This window comes from Papio anubis, chromosome 6, assembly GCF_008728515.1.
Source record: "Papio anubis isolate 15944 chromosome 6, Panubis1.0, whole genome shotgun sequence".
Taxonomy (NCBI): Eukaryota; Metazoa; Chordata; class Mammalia; order Primates; family Cercopithecidae; genus Papio; species Papio anubis.
The window spans coordinates 146,727,158-146,750,037 of record NC_044981.1 but is presented as its reverse complement, the minus strand read 5'-3'; the positions used below and the strand labels follow the sequence as shown (position 1 = coordinate 146,750,037).

General features: G+C 37.9%; 1 protein-coding gene across 10 annotated transcripts in view; it reads left to right on the top strand.

Annotated features, from left to right (window-relative positions):
- DSE (dermatan sulfate epimerase) overlaps positions 1–22,880 on the top strand; it is a 182,992-nt gene that overhangs the window by 149,467 nt on the left and 10,645 nt on the right. For 7 of the 10 annotated variants that reach the window (XM_031667728.1, XM_009206234.3, XM_017958391.2 and 4 more), the window contains one exon: positions 22,181–22,434. In XM_031667728.1, coding sequence (XP_031523588.1) covers positions 22,181–22,434 — 254 coding nt within the window. Of the gene's footprint in view, positions 1–22,180; positions 22,524–22,880 lie in introns of those variants that run through there. The other 3 variants (XR_004184594.1, XM_031667730.1, XM_031667729.1) reach the window with 3 other exon arrangements.

The following is a 22,880-nucleotide window of genomic DNA, read 5'->3' as shown; positions in this document are numbered from 1 at the left end:
CCGTATACATTGTCTTAGCCAAGCTCTTGGTAGATGGGTTGCTATGAGCTTAAGATTACACTCCTCAGCAAATTCTTAGTGATTTTCCAGAGCTAAAAACAAAACAAACAAAATGTACTCAAATAATTATTGGAAAACACTACAGATCCTAAATCACTTAAGAAAGGTGCAGTTAAGTTTACCATATTTCACTTAATAATATGGGAAGATGAATGAATGCATTTAAAAGAGATTTAGGATAGGATTGTAACTGAGAGCACTTACTGTTCAAGCCCTGGTTGATAACATAGAATTATCCAGCATCCATTTCCAAGCAGCAGGCTTTTTGCAGCTCCTTGTCTTAATTTGTAAACCCTGAGGAACAGATCTGCCCCAGTGGCCTTTGGATCTGTCCTTGCATCTTGGCTCTGCCATTGTGATAGCCACATGTCCTTTGACAGGTTCCTTACACTCTGTAAACTTGGTTCTTCATCTGTAAAATTTGGATTATTCCTCCCACACAAGGTCATCCCAAGGATTGAATGAAGTAATGCATATAAAGCTCGTAGCATTATGTGCCTGGCACATAGTTTTACTAAAAAGTTTGTTATTATTACACAGAAATAGGTACGAATATATAACTTTATTCTTGCTAAGTTTCTTGGCACACAGTACTCCATTTTACCTATGTTGTCACTCTGGAGTTGTGTTTTTGAAAAGTATTTGTTGTGACTCATTAGTTCTCTCTTTCTTTATAGTATTTTTCCTTACTTATCATCAGACAGAAAATAAATCACAGAGGAAAGAAATTACTTCACTCTTGCACTGGAGCCAGTTAGCTACAGGAAATCAGGAGAACTGGTGAGGGAAACAAAGAAAGTTGAACTTTTGGACAGAGAAGTAATTGTGTTTTTACTGAGTATTAAATTCTTGCCTGTGATTGCAAACTTCTGGATGGTGTCATCTGAGGGTGCATTTGCAAAAATAAAATATAATTATAAAATATAAAGAGAGGAAAAAAGAAAAATCTCCAGCATATTGAAATTAACCAGTTTCATTGCTGTACGTATGAAAATGAGGAGTGTGCCTGCCTTGCTCAGCGTTGCCTGCTGGGCTTCAAATGCAGTTCTCTGCAGCTGTTTCTCGGGTTTTTTACTTCTCAAAATTGCAATTTAAGACTGAGAATCAAAAGCCGGGAGGATGTAGCTGGGCCTCAACATGTGGAGCCACAGCCCTGTGAGTAAAAAGATCAGGTTTTCTTCTCATGACCTTACAGTGAGGAAGGCTGGCCGGCTTAGCCCAGAATGCACCTGGAACCCATTAAAGTGGACTCATGGAGACAAATGCTGGACTGTAGAAAACCCAGCCCCTAATTCCCCTGGCTTTTTCTCATTCATGTTTTTTCCTTTCTCTTACCCTTCCCCCTCACTCTTTCTGCCTGTCTTTTTCTCTGTTCTTTTCATTCTGTGACGTAAGGGAAGCTATTCCCTTTTATCCTGCTGCAGAGACTTAAAAATATTATAGAAGGGTAAAATAACTTATGAGGCTTTTTACAACGATCAGATTCTTTAAAATTTACAGAAACACACAGCCATTGGGAATTCACTTCTTGAATGCCGTTTATTAAACAGGTTGTTGCCATCATTGTTACAAATGGATTCTTGGGCAGGAATCAAGGTCAGGTACTCTGTGGTAGGAGGAAGCAGATGAAGAGGAGCCGAGGGAAAGGCATAGGCAGGTGTGCAGATTAGCTGAGCAGCCCGGTTAGAGTGCCATTGGACAGTTGTGTGGTGCACAGTCACACCCTAAATAGGATGTTCTGCTCACCTAAACTGTTAGCGCTTAACTAATTTAGACTCTTCCCCATCTATTTCAAATGCAGGTGAAGATAAAGTTATTCTAATAATGCTTCTCTCTAACAATAACTTTAAAAGTGTTATGACAGTTATAAATCATACATGATTGAAAGGAAATCTGCAGTTAATTTTCTTTATAGGATTTGTTTATTGACTCTAAGATTCAGTATTGGTATGACCCTCAAGTCATCTCTGTGATGAGTGATTCACTTGCTCGCCTACTTCCCACCCTTTCAGTGTCATTTGATACCTTTTTAAATGGAACATGGGCAGGCTTTCAGAGTTGTCAGAGGGAACGGTGCTCAAGGCCAGAGGAGTTCTCATCCCTCTTTAATTGGGGCGTAAATCAGTGTCCCTCACCCCATATGAACAAAGGCGACATGAATATATTAAGTTCCATGTAGTCTTTACAATCTGGTCTTAAATTTTTCTAATATAAAAATCTGGCAAGCATGATGTTTGAATTTTGTGCATGTCTTGCCTCATATCATAAGGGAAAATGTTAGTTGGCAAGTGCCGCATATATGTCTATATTCTTCATTGATACTTCATAATCACTTTTTAAATGTTGGCTTTATCTTTTGGATAAAATATTCATGCCTAACACCACTTAAGATGTAGGGTCTTGCTGACATTAACTTCTTGCTAATGCTCTATAGGTATATAGTCACTTGAGAGTAATAATGCCACACATATGCTCATGCAGCCCTTTATAAAGCCGGGTAGTTCCTTTTACCTTAGGTATCTTAAGAATGGCTTTTTTACTGCTTCGTCTCCTTCTTCCATGTCCATTAAGGGAACACATTTCAGCCACGCTTACCACAGTGTCTCTCATCCATCTTTCCTTTTCCTTTCCAGTGTTAACATGCTAGTTCTGGAGGAGATACCATAGTCGGGGCCAGATCATTGCTTATCCCACATAAGCCTGTGGTTTAGAAAGCTTTGTGTTTAGGATGGCTTGGAAGGGATGACTCAGGAAAAAAGAAACTGGTTAGAAGCTTATAATATTAGTGTAGGAGAGAAATGAAGACCACAGTTAAAACAGTGAGAGTGGGGAGAAGAAAGCATAAATTTAAGAGACATGTAAGACTGAAAAATCTACACAGAGATTGATTAGATATAGGACACTCTTTCTCAAAGTGTGAGTCTTTCAGCATATTGGGTATCCTTAAAAAGACAGATTCCTGGGTTTCGCCCAGACTCACTGAATCGTGTCTTCTTGGAGTAGGCCACAGAACCTGTATTTTTAACAAGTCCCCCAAATGATTCTTAGATGTACTAAAACTTAAATTGTAAGGGAGAGGGAGGCATAATGATTGCCCTGGGTGACGGGTTGCATCTTGATACCCAAATGAGATGGAGAATATGGGGAGGAGAGAGTGGTTTGTGAGAGGGAAAAGATGGTTCACTTTTTTACATATCTTTTTGTGTCACTCTATTTCTTCTGTCTACTTTATTTGTCTCACTTTGTTGATATTGCCAACTGTGTGGACAGATGACTTTCAAAGTTCTCTGTCCCTATTACACTGCAAGGGCTCATAGGTACCCTTAGCAGGTATCTTGGTGTATAGTTATTACTGTAACTTTTAGGACCTCCTGGCCATGTCTGCTCATTCTTACAAATTCACCATCCTCCACTTCTGCTTGTTCTGTGGCTTCTGCACTGCTGCTACTATGCTCGTTATTTACCCATAGTCATTTTTCTCTTCCCTCCCCTTGCTCTGTTCTTCACTCTTGCTACTCTATGAATGTATTTTGCTGTTGGTGATTCTGTCATTTTTGAATGTAAGCGAGCTCTTCAGGAAAAAGTACCTTTGATAAACAAAAAAGATTAGTCTATTGTCACCCATCCAGAGCTTAGAGATTTTTTACTTTTTTTCTAGAATTTTGTGATTTTTATTATTTTAAAGCTTTTAACTGATAGGTATTTATGTGTGGTCTTCCCAGCGGTCCAGTGGACCATGTGGCACTGGTATTTTCAACTCTGCCTTGAGTTTGGGCAGTAATGACTTTACAGACCAGCCCTGAGCTGGCCTTTCTGCCTACAAGTATGCCAGACTCATTTATACCTTGTTTTCCACCTTTCTCTCCAACCCCATCCAGACAGTATGACCCACCTTAACTTCTTCCACCATTACATGTTCTCTAGCCCCTCATCCATCTCAATTCCTATAGTTACTTTTTATTTAATTCATTGGTTTGCAGTCATAACTGGGTTGCCTGGTTTTCTGACCAGGAGTTTACATCTTCTAGATTCAGCTCCAAAGAAACTTCTTTCTAGAAACCTTCCAGACTCCATGTTCTATACCTGCCCTCCAGTGTGATTCATATGTTCCAAGGAACCCATGCAAAACTATTATAGGTTGTTTTGCCTGCACTGCAATTCTTGGTTTATTTGTCTTCCTTACTGGCACGTGAGCTTAGTGAGGGTAGCCCCAGCATTTCTGGTGGTTCTAGGAGCCACATATGGTACACCTGCCACAAAGACACTAATTAATTATCTTGAATGAATGGATGGATGAATTAATGAATGATCTGTCTTATTTTTATTGAGAGTCTAAGCTTACTGAGAGCAGAAATCCTGGATCTGTATACAACTTTGAAATTGATTTGGTGCCCTGTGTACTGTGGCTGCTCATATTTATCTGATCTCACTTTCACTCTGAAGACCCGCCTGTCATCAGTCGTTTGTCTGTCAGCCTGTAATCACAGAGACACTTTACCTTTGACCTACTTGCAGGCCAGTAGGAAGAATGTCAGGATTTGACATCTTGGTGCATAGCTCAGCAGAGAATCTCAGATTACCTGGTCTTTGAAGTATTCCTCCTGCACCTGGCCTTCTCTCCTCCCTGATCCCTTGAATTTTGATGTTCATCTTCTTACATGCATGTAATGTCCATGGGTGCTCCTTCTCAGGTAACTACAACAGAGTTTTGTTTTTATTCACTTTAAAGCCACCTGCTTCAGTCTTTGAAATGAATGGTGGTGCTGTTAAGCAAGGGGAGGCGATAGTTTGTAGAGCAAGGACTGTGGAGCCAGTCTGCCAGTGTTCCAGTCACATTTAAGACCTGTGTGACCTTGAGAATGTTACTTGGCTTCTCTGTGGTTCAGTTTCCTCATCTGTAACTTGGGGATATATATGATACATACTTCATACTATAGAAGATTGGTTAATGAAACAGTACATAGCATAATGTGTTAACTATTATTGTTATCTTTATTACTTCGCTTATATTTTGTGTTCTTATAAATTGATGCCAAAGGCAATTTTCACTTATCGATAAATGTATGCACGTATTCACTATTGTATACTTACTCTGTTCTTGGTATTTTATTAGGCATTGGAGATACAAGGATTTCAAGACATGTTATGTATCTGTTTTGCCTAGAGTTGTTGGTCTATGGAAGATATAAATACTAGTACTGTTAGCATATTAATACTAGTAGTGGGATAAATGCTACGACTAGGAAAGTACAGTGTGTAGTGGGAAGATATAGTAGTACTTTGCCCAACATTGGAGCATCAGGGAAGGCTTTCCTGCTGAGGCCTAAAGGACGGATAGGAACCAGCCACGTCAAGGGGAAAAAGGAGCTGTGCTTGACTGTTCAAGCACAAGTAGCTGCGCAAAGGCCTGGAGATAAAAGAAAGCAGTGTGCTTTTGAGGAACTGAAAATTCAGTGTAGGGAGGAAACTAGCAAGTGTTGAGGCTTCGGGTAGAGAGCCAGATGCTGCCGGGCCTTGTCTACCATTTAAAGGAAATTGGACCTTTTTTTAACAAGTACTGTGAAACCACTGAAAGGTGTAACAGGGCAGTGATGTGATCAGATTTATGTATGTATGTTAATCTTTTCATTGAAAAATAAAAGTAGAATATTATATGAATAAAATGTGTAGCTTAATAAAGTATTTTAAAGCAAACACCCTGGTAAGTACAACACAGTTCAAGAAATAAAATTTTGCCAGTCACTCCCCGAAGCCCCTTCACGGGCCCCATCCCAGTCCCAGTTCCCTCCCTTCCCACAAAGACTACCCTGATGCCATGATACCTACAGTAGTTGTGTCCTTGTGTTCCCTTATAGTTCATCCAAGTGTGCATCTCTCGGCATCATCATTTAATCTTGCTCATTTTTTAAAAGTCTTTTAAGGTTTTTTAAAAAGTCTGCAGGCCGGGCACGGTGACTTACGCCTGTAATCCCAGCACTTTGGGAGGCAGAGGCAGGCTGATCACAAGGTCAGGAGATCGAGACCATCCTGGCTAATACGGTGAAACCCTGTCTCTACTAAAAATACAAAAAAATTAGCCAGGCGTGGTGGCATGCACCTGTAGTCCCAGCTACTGGGGAGGCTGAGGCAGGAGAATGGCGTGAACCCAGAAAGCAGAGCTTTCAGTGAGCCGAGATCGCTCTACTGCACTCCAGCCTGGGTGACAGAGCAAGACTCCATCTCAAAAAAAAAAAAAGGAAGAAGAATCTCGTTGTGGGAGTAGATTGCCGATGTGAAACCAGGAAGTCAAGTAGGCCTTTTGTGTTTATCTAAATGAAAGCCTAGAATTGGAAATAATTGCTAGGTTCCAGTGATAAATAATTAGCATTCATAAGACTTGACAATTATATTTGAGGGCCAAAGGAGACAAAGAATTTTCTTTATGGGATGGTGGGATCTCTCAGTGGGCTTCTAACACTTGGAGCTATTGAGGAATGCTAATAAAGGTTTGGATTTGGAGATACAGAATTGAAGTGCCTTTGGGCCCAAGAGGAGATGTCCAATTTATCTCTCTCAAGCTTTATTTTTAGCTGCTTCCTGTTTGCCAGTGGTACATTGTAACTTAAGACTGTATGTGTGTGTGTGTGTGTTGTGTGTGTGTCTCAGTCTTAAGGAAAAAAAATGTATCCAATATGAAATATGCTTTCAGGTACAATATATATCCTTTCTGTTGATGATAGAAAAATGTAGAAAGAAAATCCAAAGAAGATCATATTTAGTTCAAGTTGTCCTACTACAATAAATAAATGAAGAATAGCTGGAAGAATGAGAAGTTGAGGTGCTGATACAGCACTAATGCCACGTGGGTGTCCTCAAATCACTTTCTGGAGCTGAAGCCAAAGAAACATTGTGCAGGCTGCACTCTGGGAGAAGGGCATCAGCTTGAGTGAGTCGTGCTGCTGCTTCTCAAGCTGAAAAAGGAAAAAGGTTCCTGATGAAGTGTAGATAGCTATTAGGGCTTGTAACAACTTAGTGAGCAATTTTTAGTTCATATCTGTGATTCATTTACAGTGAATTTACTATTACAAGAAAAAAATTGGAAATGAGATAATAAATCAAATACGTATGTACTGCTAATATTTTATATTAACTTCAGCATCTTCCCATTCTAAATCATAATTTCTAGAAACCACATGAAGTTTACTGTTTTACTTTCTTCCAAGAGCCTGTTGATGTGAGAAATATTTTAAAGTATTACTGAATCCAGTTTGAGTCTTTTGCCCTCTGCTTTTCTACTATAACCTGTTACTTGGTCGGAGAAGTTGGGACAATATGATTACATTCAGCATTTGGGGTCAACTTTTATTTTCAGTATGGCAGTAACTCTAGATCTAAAACTGGGGAATGTGTTTAATGTCTGGGGCATATTGAAGACAGCTCACAAGTTTGGCTCATAATTTAAATTTATTTATTCTGTTTTTTGGCAACATAGGAGATAACTATACCCCAGAACAATTTTTACGATTCACAAAGAAAAGTTCTAAATTGACTTTTGTCCACTCTACTGCCCAATTACTTTTTAAAGACATATTCTTTGAAACTGTATTCCCAGGACAAAAAAATAAATATTATGGGTTCAGAGTGTTGTCACAAGCATTATTTCATTATTTCTCTTGAATGTAAATGGCTTCAAAGCCAAACAAAATTGTTTTGGAGGGCAAGGGATGTTTTTCTTGTTGTTTTTTTTTTTTTTTTTTTTTTTTTTTCCCCACACCATGACAAATTATGTTTTCCTTCCTGAATTGAGTGAGCCGGTTTAGTGTCTCCATGCCTGCTCCCTTCATAGAGCACCATTTGCCCTCTACTTTGAACATTCCGAACTTCTCTGGTCTCCTGGGTTCCTTCCTGATGATCTCACGGTGAGAATTTTGTCTTAGTCCTGGCTCCCTACCCTCTGCTGGGAAGTGCCTGGGCAGCCTCGATTTCAACACAGTTCCTCCCACTGAAGCAGCCCTCCATGCCAGCAGTATGCCTCTGATGGGTGGCTTATTTTGGATCACATTTACCCTCTAAGACAGTGGCTTTGAAACTTTTTCACTGTGACCTACAGTAAGAAACAACCCAATACAGACATAACTTTTTTAGTTTATTTGTTTCTAGTTTTTAATTTTATTTTTCTTTCTAATTTTATTATTTATTTTTATTTCATCTTTTAGATTTAGTGGGTACATGTGCAGTTACATAGTATGTATGTTGCGTGATGCTGCGATTTGGGGCTCAGTTGATCCTGACACTCAGGTAGTAAGCATAGTACTCAATTGGAAGTTTCTTAACCCTTGTTCCCCTCCCTCCCTCCCCCATGTAGTAGTCCCCACTCTCTTTTGTTCCTATATGTCCATGTGTACCCAATGTTTAGCTCCCACTTACTAGTGAGAACATGCGGTATTGTGGTATTTGGTTTTCTGTTTCTGCATTACTTTGCTTAGGATAATGGCCTCTAGCTCCATGTTGCTGCAAAGGATGTGATTTCATTCTTTTCTATGCCTGCCTAGTATTTCATAATGTGTATGTACCACATGTTCTTTTCTTTTTTTTTTTTTTTTTTTTTTTTGAGACGGAGTCTCACTCTGTCGCCTAAGCTGGAGTGCCGTGGCGCGATAGCCACTCACTGCAAGCTCCGCCTCCCGGATTTCCGCCATTCTCCTGCCTCAGCCTCCCGAGTAGCTGGGACTACAGGCGCCCGCCACCGCGGCCGGCTAATTTTTGTATTTTTAGTAGAGACGGGGTTTCACCGTGTTAGCCGGGGTGGTCTCGATCTCCTGACCTCGTGATCCGCCCGTCTCGGCCTCCCAAAGTGCTGGGATTACAGGCGTGAGCCACCGCTCCCGGCCCCACATTTTCTTTATCCACCGTTGATGGGCACCTAGGTTGATTCTGTGTTTCTGCTGTTGTAAATTGTAGTGCAGTGGACACACAAGCTGATGCACACATAACTTCAACTTTACATATATAAGTATATAAATAAATGTTTCATGAAATAGCCTTTGCATTTAAATTATGCCTTGTCCTCTATTTTCTATTTCATTCCATTAAAAATACACTGATTACAACCCATTTTATTCATTTCACAGTATATTTGTAGTTTAAAAGCCCTGCCTAACATTGTGATAAATACAAATTTTTTTCCAGAGAATCCCTTCTCAATATCCTTTCTTGGATATCTCCACTGAGGAGACCATTCCACTCTTTGAGATGGCCTCTTTATTCTATAATTCTAGTGTTTAGAATGCTTATTCTCAAAATATATTGGGAAGCATCTTTATTTCATTAAGAAACAGTACAGGCCTGTGATTAATGATTACATGTTGGGTTTCCAGGGCTGAATGGAATAAACTGTGCAGAGCATTATTTCCTACTGCACCCGGAGTAAAATCAGCCACAGTTCATTCACTGTTTTAAAAAGGCCTCTGGATTTTATGAAGCTCTGCATAATTTCAGCAAAACCTTTAAAAAGCAAATTATCAAAGAAAAATTTTGATAAAACATTAAAAGCAGGAACAGTGGGTAAATATATTAACCTTACTCTAAGAGATGGCAAAATATCATTTCACGTATGCTAGTCCTCCAGGCCTACCTCACTTTGGATTTGACATTTTCTCACCATGAGGGCAGCAAAAATTGGCAATTTGACTACAGTTTTTGCCATTGTGAAAAAATGTCCCTCATATTTTGAAACTTCATTCCTCAAGTAATTCTTTGCCCTTTTGCGTGTCATGTTCTCAGAATGTTAGGCAAGTGCTCTTTCAAGTAAACAGGAGTAACTGAGTGTTCGAGCAGCAGCAGGAAGATGATGGGGAGGGTACGAGATGGCAGCAATGGCCAATCAGGTTTTTTAGTGTCGGTGTATTTGTTGCCAGGGCTGCTGTAACAAAATACCATAGACTAGGTAGCTTAGACCAACAGAAATTTATTATCTCTCAGTTCTGGAGGCTGGAAGTCTGAAATCAAGATATCAATAGGCTTCATTCCTTCTGGAGGCTCTCTGAAGGAGAGACTCTCCCAAGCTGCTCTCCTAGCTTCTGGTATTTGTAGGCAATCTTTGGTGTTCTTGGCTTGCAGATGCATCATCTCTCCCTCTCACTCTGACACAGATAAGTTATTTTCATTATAATATAGATCTGTCATATTTTATAAATATGCCATAATTTTAATGAGAGGATTATCAAGTGTTTGCATATATATGTATATATGTGTATATATGTGTATGTATATAAGTATATATGTATGTATATATGTTTATATATGTATATATATGTGTGTGTGTGTGTATGTGTGTGTGTGTGTGTGTGTATATATATATATATTTTTTTAGACAGAGTTTCGCTCTCATTGCCCAGGATGGAGTGCAATGGCACGATCTCGGCTCACTGCAACCTCCACCTCCTGGGTTCAAGCGATTCTCCTGCCTCAGCCTCCCAAGTGCTGGGATTACAGGCATGTGCCACCACGCCCAGCTAATGTTGTATTTTTAGTAGAGATGGGGTTTCTGCATGTTGGTCGGGCTGGTCTCAAACTCCCGACCTCAAGTGATCCGCCCACCTTGGCCTCCCAAAGTGCTGGGATTATAGGCATGAGCCACTGCGCCCGGCCTGTTTGCATATTTTAACAAGGCAAAAGTTATTGACAACTAAACTATATTGTATACTGTAATGACCTTTCAATGTGTGTACAACTCTGTTTTCTCTTGGATTCATAATAGCTTTTTGTTTTATTTGCTTATCTCTAATGACTAGCCAGACTCTCAGCCAGTTGTGTAAGTTTTCTATCTGTTCAAACAAGACATTCTTAATAAGACATTTTAAAAAAATAATTCATCTTTTTGAAGAAGTAATGCTGCAGCTTTTTGACTTGTTAGGATGCAGATTGCTTGCGGCCAGGTCCGCTCTACAGCCATCTTTGTTCTTTTTTCTCTTGTATTGGATTCCTTGTGCCATGTCTTCTTTTTGATATACATCCTCATTTAGGTAGACATATTTTCCACTGGCTTCCAGAGAAAGCATTTATGAGAGGTAAATTTTGAGACCTTGGATGTCTGCGTGTGTTTTTCCTTTCCTCATGTTTAAAGGGTAGCTTGGCTGGATATGAAATTATAGTCTGGAAATTGTCTCTCCGAGTTTTCGAGTCATCGTTTTATTGTATACTGGTGTCTAGTGTTGCTGTTGAGATGTCTGACCCCACTCTTCCTGATGCTTTGAATGAAACCTGATATTCCACTCTGAAGCATTTAGGATCTTTTTATGTCACCAGTGTTTTGAAATTACGAGATGATGTATCTTGTTTTGAGATGTGTTCATCCATGTACTGTGCACTTCATGGATTCTTTCAGTATGGAAACCCATGCCCTTTAATTCTAGTGACTTTCCTTGATATATTTGGATCTCTTTTTCTTTCCTTTTTTTCTTTTTTTTTCCCTCTTTTTCACATGTTTAACCTCTTGGGCCAGTCCTCTTTTTTTTCCCCCTCTCCTGTTTTCTATTTCATTTTCTTACTTTTTTTTTGCATTTTCAAGGTTTCTTCAACTTTCGCCCCAGCCCTTTTATTGCACTTACCTTACTGCTATTTTGTTTTCCATTTCAAGAACTTCTTTTGTCTTGAAATTTCTTTCTACCTGCATGATTTAATTTCTCCCAAGCTGCATTAATCACTTTGTTCGTTTGGGTCTCTTTTGTCCTATTATGGGATTTCCTCAAGTCCCTGGTAGTCCTTGACTGCCTAAAAATGCATACAAAGGTTGTAACAAATTACCATGTACTCCGTGGCTTAAAACAGCACAGATTGATCTTACAGTGTTGTAAAAGTATAACACAAGGCTAAAATCAAGCTGTTAGCAGGGCTACATTTTATTCTGGAAGCTCTAGGGCAGAATACTTTTCTTTGCCTTTTTCTAGCTTTTGGAGTTAACATATATTCCTTTGCTTGTGGCTCCCTGCCTTCACCTTCAAAGCTAGCAACCTTGCATCTCTTTGATTCTTCCTCCATGGGCACATCTCTCTCCGACCACGGCCAAGAAAGGTTCTTTGCTTTTAAGGACCCATATGACTACATTGGGACCACCTGGGTAATCTAGAATAATCTCCCACCCCAAGGTTTTTAATCATATCTACAAAAGTCCCTTTGCCCCAATGGAAGGTAATGTATACATAGATTCTTGGGGGACTGATATTTTGCCTGTCACAGGTTCTAAACAGCTAATTGGCCTCTGTTTGTGTGTGTGTGTGTGTGTGTGTGTGTGTGTGTGTGTGTGTGTGTGGAGCTTTTTGACTGCACTGTAAGGTTGATAGTTAGATTAAATCTTTTTCATTGGGAAGTACTTAGTGTTCAGAATCTTTAGATTTTTATTCTTCATTATAGACTTCTTGCCCTTCGGAGTCATGTTATATTTAAAATAGATGGCATATTTTTGATGTGTCTTATAAAATTTATATTAAACTTTTATAAGGTAAATAAATGTGTCAACTACATACAGTTATTATAACTGCTCAGTTCTTGCCCAAGCCAACATTTATATATTATGTTTTCTTCTCTGACAGGGCTGGCCACTGTCCATCATCCTGGCTGTTCTTGCATGTTTATTTTTTTTTCTTAAAATCATACTGACTACTGTCAGTTGTTAACTGGCAATTGTCTGTATGGCTTCTCACATGATCACTGGATGCTTGCATAGACATTGACCGAGTGATAACATCAATAAGTTGTCCAACTGAACTTTTTGAAACATATTTTACACATATAGTTGTAAAACACGTTAGATATTTAAAATATCAAGCTCCTTTTTAAAATGGGTAAATATCATTAAATCATGCTTTTTGTGAACAATATAGGCAGACCTGACCTGGTTATTCCCTCCTATTGCCTTTCCAGGTTTTAAAATTTCTCCATTATAATAGATTCTTTCAGAATTTGTCATTAGAATTTGATATGTAAGTGTATTTTTAACTGTAGTCCTTTGAGCTCTGCCATTCTACCAAAATAGAGGTCTTGTTCCTAAATTTGAATAATTTTTACTTATATGTTTCTTCCTCTCACCTCTTGTAGGTTGAATATTAGGGCAAAGCATACTTATTCAGTTAAGAGGGGTTACAATTATAAATGTTGTTTGATTCCATTTAAATATATTATGTTTGGGTGGCATGCTTGGATATTTGGGTAATAATACTTCATGTCATTGAAGTAAACGTTGAGATAATGACATGGAAATGCCTTTTCCCATTTAACAGCACTACTCTACATTTTATTTTCATTAACTTGGTATATTCCGACACTTCAATTCTTTTTATTTACAAATCATCTAGAATACTTTTCATTTGAGTAAAATATGTTTCTTTTAGTTTCTGCTCTGGCATAATTGACTCCTCAGTATTCTGGTTGAGTGGGGCCAAGTTGACTTAAATTTTATATTTTAGAATTTAATATTTGGAATATCGAATTCATAGCATTAAAATGAAATTAAGTGGTAATATGCTGCTATATTAAATCCAGTGATTTAATTAATATAGAAATACAGACTGTGAGAGGAAATGGTTTTTTACATTTCAGGGCTCATAAGTTATTTTCCCTGAAAATGTCTTAACATACAATGAGTTCCCATTCTGTCATACTGTTCACCCTTCTAGCAATTGTTTCCAGAAACGGAAAGTAGTTTTGTTCCCAAAGTAGATATTGAAAAAGGAAAGCTCATTGTCCATTTCTGTGTACTCTAGCCCTGGCCAGTGTCAAAGGTAAACAATACCAGACACTAAAGTGGCAAGGATAAGTTTTAATCAGTAGTAACTATTTCAATAAGGGAAAGAGTTCAGCATAAACTGAACTGAACTTCAATTTGTACAGAGGTGAATAGGTATTTTAAAGGGAGGAGGGCAAGCAGGGGCTTAGTAGAGCCAGGAAAGAGAAAAATTACAAAGGGTAGTCAATGTACATGTGATTAGGCTAACTAATCACATGTCTGCTAAGTGGCAGTTATCGAAGGTAGAATTCTATCCTCCCACAGAGACTGGGAGACAGAGACCTTATCCTCAAATGTTGACTGGAACAAACAAATTTTTTGGAAGCCTTGAGTTTCTTAGGCAGACACTTTCAACAGGGAGAGGGTCATCTCAGGGATATAACCTTGAGCTATTAGAAACATGTTAGTGTTTACTCTTCATAGAATGAGGTTGAGGCCTAGCCAAGAAGAAGGCACAGAGGAGCCTGGCTAGGGTTTGATCAAGAAGATAGTGTTTGTTACTACCTTAAGGGGCCCAAGGTTCTGAATTGCAAACCAGAACCACCATCCCCTGGACCAACTCTACCTTAGAGTAGTACATTAGGTGCACAGGCTCATGAGGGAGGGAAAGAATTGCTCAGGAATTCTAGATGATTGGTGTCTCATGTTCCTTGGGTGGGCCCTGAGCAAACACATGAGCACAGCATTGTAGTATCTTTTCTTCTACTGTGTGCCTCTTTTCTCAGATCTCATGCCTTGTTCTGTCTTGGTGTCATGAAAATGGCAAGGCTTAGAACCCTGTGTTGTGTTTCAGCATATAGACCCTTCTGCCTAGCTGTTGGTAGAGCCACTGACTCTGGCATGTTCTGACTCAGTTCTTATTGCAAACTTGGTGACTTTCTTTGAAAGCACCGTTCTTCCCCCTCACTAAGAAGTAAAACCCATTCTAGATTCAGATAATTCTGGTTTCCATTCTCAGCTTCACCATTTTAACTGTGTGGCCTTGAACAAGTAATCTCCTATCCAAATTGCCTTTTCACAATCTATAAAATGGGGATGGAATACCTAATGTTGACTTGAGAAGATGAAATGACAATGTATGTAGAGGCTTGGGCACATAATATGTGCTTAATTAATATGAACTACACCCTCCTCTCCTTTCCCTCCCTGTGCATTTTGTTTCACAATGCCAGGGCTAACCTTTAGCCACCTGATCAAACACTTAGAATATGGATGCCAAGCCAGGCCAGAGATTAGCTGAACATTCCCCTTGGATTGCTGACTAGCCACTCAGAGCCTCCTAGATCAAGTCTCTATCTTCTAGGCTTACTCTGATCCTCTTGGCAAATGTCTGCCAAGGCCCAATGTGCTTTACAGATGAGGCCACAGAGGTGAGAAATCCACTTCCCTTTAGCTACATTTTATAGGAATTCCATACCAAATTTAACATGTTACTAACATTTAACATTCATGGTTAGTTTTCGCATTTAAAATGGAGGGAAAAAAAGATGAATCACTGCTGCATTAGTCATGTTTTTAAAAGGAGTGGTAATACATGACTGTCTTAACTTACTGGAGGTTGTTTCCAAACACACAAAGGCGTTTGGTTGAATATTAAATGGTTTTCTATCAAGTTACTGTGTTCAGGAGACTTTTAGAATGAATAGACTAATTTACGTTTTTAAAATAGAGTTGACCTAATTCTGGCCTATTTTGATAGTGTGGCCAAGTGCACGTGGACAGAGGTGTGGCATATGTACAGCAGACACAGCTGCAGCAAAGCTGGCAAATGGGAAGCTGATGGTGCACTACCCTGGTAATTTTAGAGTTTGCAATTTCTAAGGAGTTCACCATTGTGTTCTAAATGTAAATTTATAATTTTTGTAAAGCTTGTTTCATTTTAACTTAAATTTGTAGTTCCATAACTATCTACTGTATAAAATCAGATTTTAAACGTGAATCTTCTACTTTATGGATTTACTAAGTAAATATTTTATAGGTTGGTAAAACTATAGTTATTCTGAAAATGAGAAAAAGAACATGGATCATTTTAATGGAGTTCTCCTCCTTTGTTGGAAAGGTCTGACAAATCATAAAGTCTCATTTAAATACACTTTCAAAAAATATGTAGATTTGCCTATACTGTGGATCAAATCGTGACCTTTGGAACATAGCTACATATGGAACAGCCCGCTATAAAATTGTTAGATTCTGAAAAGTACTAGGAAATAGGATTAATTATAAGGGGAATTATGAGTTCTGCTATTGTTCCTAGTTATTTGTTTCTTGTATACTGTTGATTAATTTAAATAAGTATGAGTGATCTCTTGGCACATCTTTGGTTTCAAAGACCTAATTTCTTTTTATTCCAAGTGTTTATTTTAGCAATATTTGTGTAAATGAAATAGACAGTTGCTGTGGACTGAATGGGACCCTCCTCAAAATTCATATTGAAGCCCTAACCCCTCGTGTGGAAGTATTTAGAGAATAAGGCCTAAAGGAGAGAATTAGATTTAGATGAAGGTCCTAAATGCGGGGCTCTCATGACAGGATAAGTGCCCTGATAAGAGGAGGTGCCGGAGAGCTTGTACTCCTGTGCAGTCTCTCTCACACTTGCCCTATCCCCACACCATACACCTAGGAAAGGCCAGGTGAGCACACAGAAATATGGTGGCCTTCTAAAAGCCAGGAACAGAGCTCTCACCAAAATCTGACCATGCTGGCACCCTGATATCAGATATCCAGCTTCCAGAACTTATAAAAAATAAATTTCTGTTGTTTAAGCTACCCAGCCTATGGCATTTTGTTATGGTAGCCTGGGCTAAGACAACAGTATACAAATTTAAATAATATTCTGTGAACCTTGTAATGTTAAATTTTAATCTTTTCACAGGTAATTATTTTCTATAGACTGTCTATATCAAAACTATATGAAAATTTTAAAAATGGAAGCATTTAATCACTTGTAGTTCAAATCTATACCAATAAAAATAGATACCAACATTGTTTTTAGAGTTCCTTTTAATGGTTATTTAATCAAATAAACAGTCACATTTTTAGTGATACAGACTTCTTAGATTGCCTACTATTATATTGCTTACATAATCGTTTAAAAAGCATTTGTGATAATAGAAGCAGACTATCCATTTAAAATTGGTACAAAAATTTGGATTAATGAGACTGCTCAACTTTGGAAAAACAGTTATGGCTCATTCTTCCTTTCAGAGTCACAGCTTCATTCATAGACACAGCACATCATGACCAACTCGATGCCTTTCCACACCAATGTTCCACCCTTACCCTCAGAAAATCAATAGCTCTCTCCTGTATTCAGATTAATTTATTTCACATAAATTCACCTTTGAAAATATTCAAAGCATCATTTTTTAAACTTTTTGGACTGGGAAGTACTTTGTACTCTTAAAAATTAACAAGGCCTTCAAACAGCTTTGTTTATTCGGGCTGTGTCTATCAAAGTTTACCATATTAGAAATTAAAACTGAGAAGTTTGAAACATTTGTTTGTTCAGCTCATTTCATATTAAAATAACCATTTTTAGGAAAAAATAACTATATATACACACACACATACATATATATATATATATATATTTTTTTTTTTTTTTTGGTACAGAGTCTCACTGTGTCACCCAGGCTGGAGTGCAGTGGTGCAGTCATAGCTCACTGCAGCTTTGAACTTGTGGGCTCCAGCAATCCTCCTGCCTCAGCCTCCTAAGCTGGGACTTCAGGTGCATGCCACCATGCCCAGCTAGTTTTTAAAAAGTTATTTTGTGTAGAGACAGTTTTGCTATGTGGAACTCCTGGGCTCAAGCAGTCCTCCTGCCTTGGCTTCCTAAAGCACTAGGATTACAGGCATAAGCCACTGTACCCAGCCAAACTATGTTTTTTAAAACAAAAAATAGAAGGAAGGTGTTGTTTTACGTTTTTGCAAATCTTATGTGTCTGCTTCTGCATTTGGTTTGTTGCTATGTGTTTTTTTGGTTGAAGTATATGAAGAAAATCCAGCTTCACAGGAATATGTGATTGACGAGGGAGGAGTATTTTAATAATCTTTTCAAATAATTGTGAATATTCTTCTTTGACACTACACTAAAACTTGACTGGTAGTGGTTCCATAAAAATTAATTGCAGTATAGAATCTGAAGCCATGTGAATGAACTCTTTTACATTAAAATCCATTGGCGTATTTTACACTTAGGAGTGGCTGTCTTACCCGTGCATGGTTTTATAACATCATGCCTTTGTTATTTTGCATGTTTGTTCACTGAGTTATTTCAGTCTACCGAATGTTAACACATTTATTTATACAATATAAAAATCATTTTTGTTGATGTTCTCACTGATTTCATCAGAAAAATCTCTAAGTATTGGTAAGCTCTTAAGCTCTTGGTAATGGATACAAATTTTCCAAAATTCTTATTTCCGGTTGAAAGCTCCAAGTTTGTCACTGGCAACAAAGGCTTTCAGCTTTCCTTGAACTGGCAGGCCTTCCTTGTTTATTTTCAAGAAAATTTCTATTCTAACACCCAAATTAAAATAACTATAATTTGTCAGTTGATCATTCTGTCACGTAAAAATGATGTTTCATGACAAAACCCAGCTAGCTCAGCTCTCAACTCAGTACATGACTTCTTTTATTTGTGACAGTCTTGTAATTTGGTACTCCATTTAATCACATAGGATATTAGAAAGATGTATACTCAAAGAGTTGAGATTTTATAAAAATTTATCATTTTTACTACTTCATCAAAGACATTTTTAAATAAAATTGGCTTTAAAAATTAAACAACAACAACAACAAAAACGTGAGTGCATGGCAGTGCAAAATCATACAAGGACTACTAGGGCAGTTTAGTGCCCCTGCTTGGATTCCTGCTAAGGTTACAGCAGTTTTACTTAATACTGCTTTTGTACCATCAGTGCAAATATCAACATATAAAATCTTTATGTTATTATGAAAATAATTCTTATTTGTGATTTCTCCAAAATATAGTAGTCTCGGAAGCCCCTCCCTGGGCCTTACTTTGAGAACAGCTGCTCTAAGGGGTTAAAGTGTAGTTTACAAAAGAGGAATAGCATAAATATTTCCTTAATTAACCTCCCTTAACTAACTTGCCAGTGAACCTAGCTTCCATTCCTTGTGTAACACGGTAGCTGAATGTCAGGACTTGTAGGTTGCCCTTTACATTTATTTCTGTTCCCCCAGTACAGTTACCTGCTGAGCAAGTGTCAGCTGTATTTGTTCTCAAACCAGGTAACACAGTTTCCCTAATACCTGTAATGAGACAGTTTTAATAATATAAATAGATAAAGTGTGAGTTCAAAAAGAAAAAGCTAATATTTCTAGAACCAACTTAAAAGCTTTGGAATAACTTACTGTAAAAAATTGCTGTCGTGATATAGTGTGAATGAGGTTTGTAGAAGATTAGGGAAAAACTCATAAAAATCTAGAAGGCTTCTGCGTTCCCTCACAGGTATCTTTAATTTCTTCCTATATTATAAAGAAACCAAAGCTGGAAATTGTGATGATGTGTCATGTGTGTTCTTTGCAGGAAAGAACAATGAAACTCCATCTGTAGACCCATATTCAGAGAATAGGTTTTGGCTCACCTTCAAAAGATTGGTGAATGTGTGTACACATGGATATATTTTAAGTTGAAATACAATTCATAAATTAATGTCTGTCTGGTTTTTTAAAAAAATAATTTCCCACTTAACCACCTTTTACAGTGAACTGATTTATTACTGGTCAGGATCACATTGGATAAGATAGTTTCTCAGCTGCCATCTATGAACTAAGAGCAAATTTCCGTTGGTTTTTGTGACTGTAAAATATAGTCTCTTCCATTATTTCACTTTGTATCTAAGGCTGGGTAAGACCGTGTTGGTAAAAGATTTAGATAACTTTTTAGAAATACAACTATTACAGGTCAGCTTTTCTAATGATAGAGGGACAGACCTGAAGGTGCCATAAACTTTGTTCTTTTGGGATGCCAATGTTTCATTGAATTTGAAACTGTTTGAAATAAACAAACTGCATGTTGGGGCTTAGACATTTTCACAGAAATTTGCATGACATTTCCTGAAGGATGAGAATTATATCAAATGTTCTGCTTATCTATAAAAATAAACTTATTGGTTAATCACACATGTGAGGGTTTGATGGCTGGTAGCGATTCATTGACATCAGCTTTATCATGAGTCGGTGTATATACTGCCATTTATAGATGCATCATGACATGGTACAGTGACACAAGTTGGGAAACAAATGACCTGACTTCCCTGCCTGGCCCACCAGTCACCATGAGTCAGTGAAGATGATATTCCCAACTCCCTGGCAATGCGTGTGCAGTATGAATTGTTTTTTCCTAGAAGCAGGGAATTCATTCACACACTCATCGTCTGTTTACAAATAGTACACACACCGGCAAGCTGACTGGCTAGAGCAAGGCAGCTTTGTCTGTTACTAAATTACTAAGAAACTGCTCAATCTTTTTAGTACCAAACACTGAATGGTAACCAAATGCTGAAATTATTACTAAATATAAAGGGATCTCTCCAAATTCCTGATTTCATAATGATCACATAATCACTGCCAGCAGTGTGGCTGACAGTGAGTTATAGGTTTGTTCCTCCACTTTTTCCTTCTTTCTGAAAACATTTATGGAGCATCTGCCATGTGCCACACTGTTCTATGATTGGGGATCCAATTGCGAATACAATAGTGAAGAAAAAAGTCCTGCCCTTGTAGAACTTAAGTTCTAGGAGGGGATACATAGACATAGACATATTCATACATATATTTGCTAAAGGGAAAAAAAGGAGGAATTAAATATTATTTTGGGAGGATGATGAAATTCTGATAGGGTGACCAGGGAAGCTCTCACCTAGGCCATTTCTTTAGCATAAACTTCTAAAGGAGAAACATAATCTGGAAGAAGTAGTCTCTCAGAACATTTTAAAGTATTTTTAAGCTGAGGTCTATAAGGTTTGTTTGAGAGAACTAATACATCTTAATTTTTACTAACTTTAACTGAAATCCAACATTTCTTCCAGTCATGAGTAGAGATAACTAATTGTGATGGTATTGGGAGAATCTGGAACAAAGTTACAGACAGGTTATCACAGATATTTTCATACTACATTACAGTTGTTATAGATACCTCAAAATTTATGTTTATTACCACTTATAAGTTATGGTAGTTATTATCCCTGCTATTAAATGTTAGTATTTCATGTCTTAATAAAAAAGCTACCTGTATTATTATTTTTTAAATATGTGTATTGATAATTATATTTCAAAATAATAGATTTCCATGTATCCTTAATTATGTCTTATGAATTTTAAAACATTTTGAGAAAGAGGTCAAGGCTTCGCTAGATTGCCAAAAGAGGTTCGTGGCATAAAAAATGTTAAGCTTTAGCTTCATCCCTAATTAAGTGCTGCTTCTACCTCCCACAGGTACAGCGCACTTTTGATTTGTTTCCCTCACTTGGAGATTACTCAAATACATCCTGAACAGATGGGAAGGGTTTTCTGGATAATTCCTTAGAATTCTGATTGTGAAAGATCCTTTTTTTTTGCTTCCTGCTTAATGCAAGCCACACACTAATTTGCAGAATAATATAACTAGTCAAACAGAAATTTGGCTTCCTGGAAAATGACAATGTAATTCTTAACAGAAGATCAACTTTTAGATTTCTTACAAAGATATTTGAAAGACCTTTAAGGCAGTGCAGTTCAGTTTATGGGAAAGAGGGATATAAAAATTCTGAGTTAGAATCAGCTCCCACTCACGTTAGTCACGCTTCGCACCATGGTGATGACCAAGTGGGTCTGTGCAGATTGAGAGGTCATGGATTATGGACCACGATACCTTCGCATTGACCAGCTATGGCAAATAAGAGGAAATACATATGTTCAACTGTCTTAGCAACGTGGCCATAAGCATAGAACTGAGAGTGTCTTATTTAAGCAAAAAGGAGGAATGGGGTGAGCACTGGTTAAATTCGTACTCCAGAGAATTTTGCCCTGCCAACACATATTCTATGCTTTAGATCTCTTTGAATATATTCTACTACTTCTTGTCATGAATAAAAAATCAAAAGTAAAAATTCTCAACATCTTGATGTTGCCAGAATCCTGAGAGAGAAAACTGTTAACTGTATAATTTTCACATTTTAGACAAGCTACGCTATATGTTTCATTATAATGTGGAGGGAAGTCAGTTGTGTGTCATTAAGCCCTTGGATTGTGTCTTCAGTTGTGCCCTTTAGTTCTGAGAAATAGACACTTTAGAAGTGTAATGAAAGCTGTGAGTCTGATGAACTCATTTCCATGATTTATTTTCCTTTACAGGTTGGTGAAAGATGCTCCTTGGGATGAGGTCCCGCTTGCTCACTCCCTGGTTGGTTTTGCCACTGCTTATGACTTCTTGTACAACTACCTGAGCAAGACACAACAGGAGAAGTTTCTTGAAGTGATCGCCAATGCCTCAGGGTATATGTATGAAACTTCATACAGGAGAGGATGGGGATTTCAATACCTGCACAATCATCAGCCCACCAACTGCATGGCTTTGCTCACAGGAAGCCTAGTCCTGATGAATCAAGGTGTGTGTGGACACAGCCGAGGTGATGCCTGAGCTGACAGAAGTCGTAGTTGCCATGTTGTGAGCAAAGCATTTTTATAACCATTCTTAGTACGTGTTCATACTTGGATCCTAACTAAACCCATGAGATGAAGTAGTCCCTACAGTGTCTCTTAGTTAATTGAGGGACATCTCCTCCTTATTTTCCGCTAGTATATTAGCCGGCATATTATCTAATTATGGCTTATGATTATCCCAGAACAAATCTTCACAACTCAGGGTCAGTGATGAATATTCATTTTTCCAGAGAATTTTGACAGTGAAGACAGCCCTCCTGGAATAAATGAAATTTTAAAAAGCTAAACAGATGGTTTGTTATTTGAAATGAAGATTTCCAGCACACAGATGGGAATCATAACACCACTACTATTTTTCCCTCTTAATATTTAAAACAACCAATCTGGATTA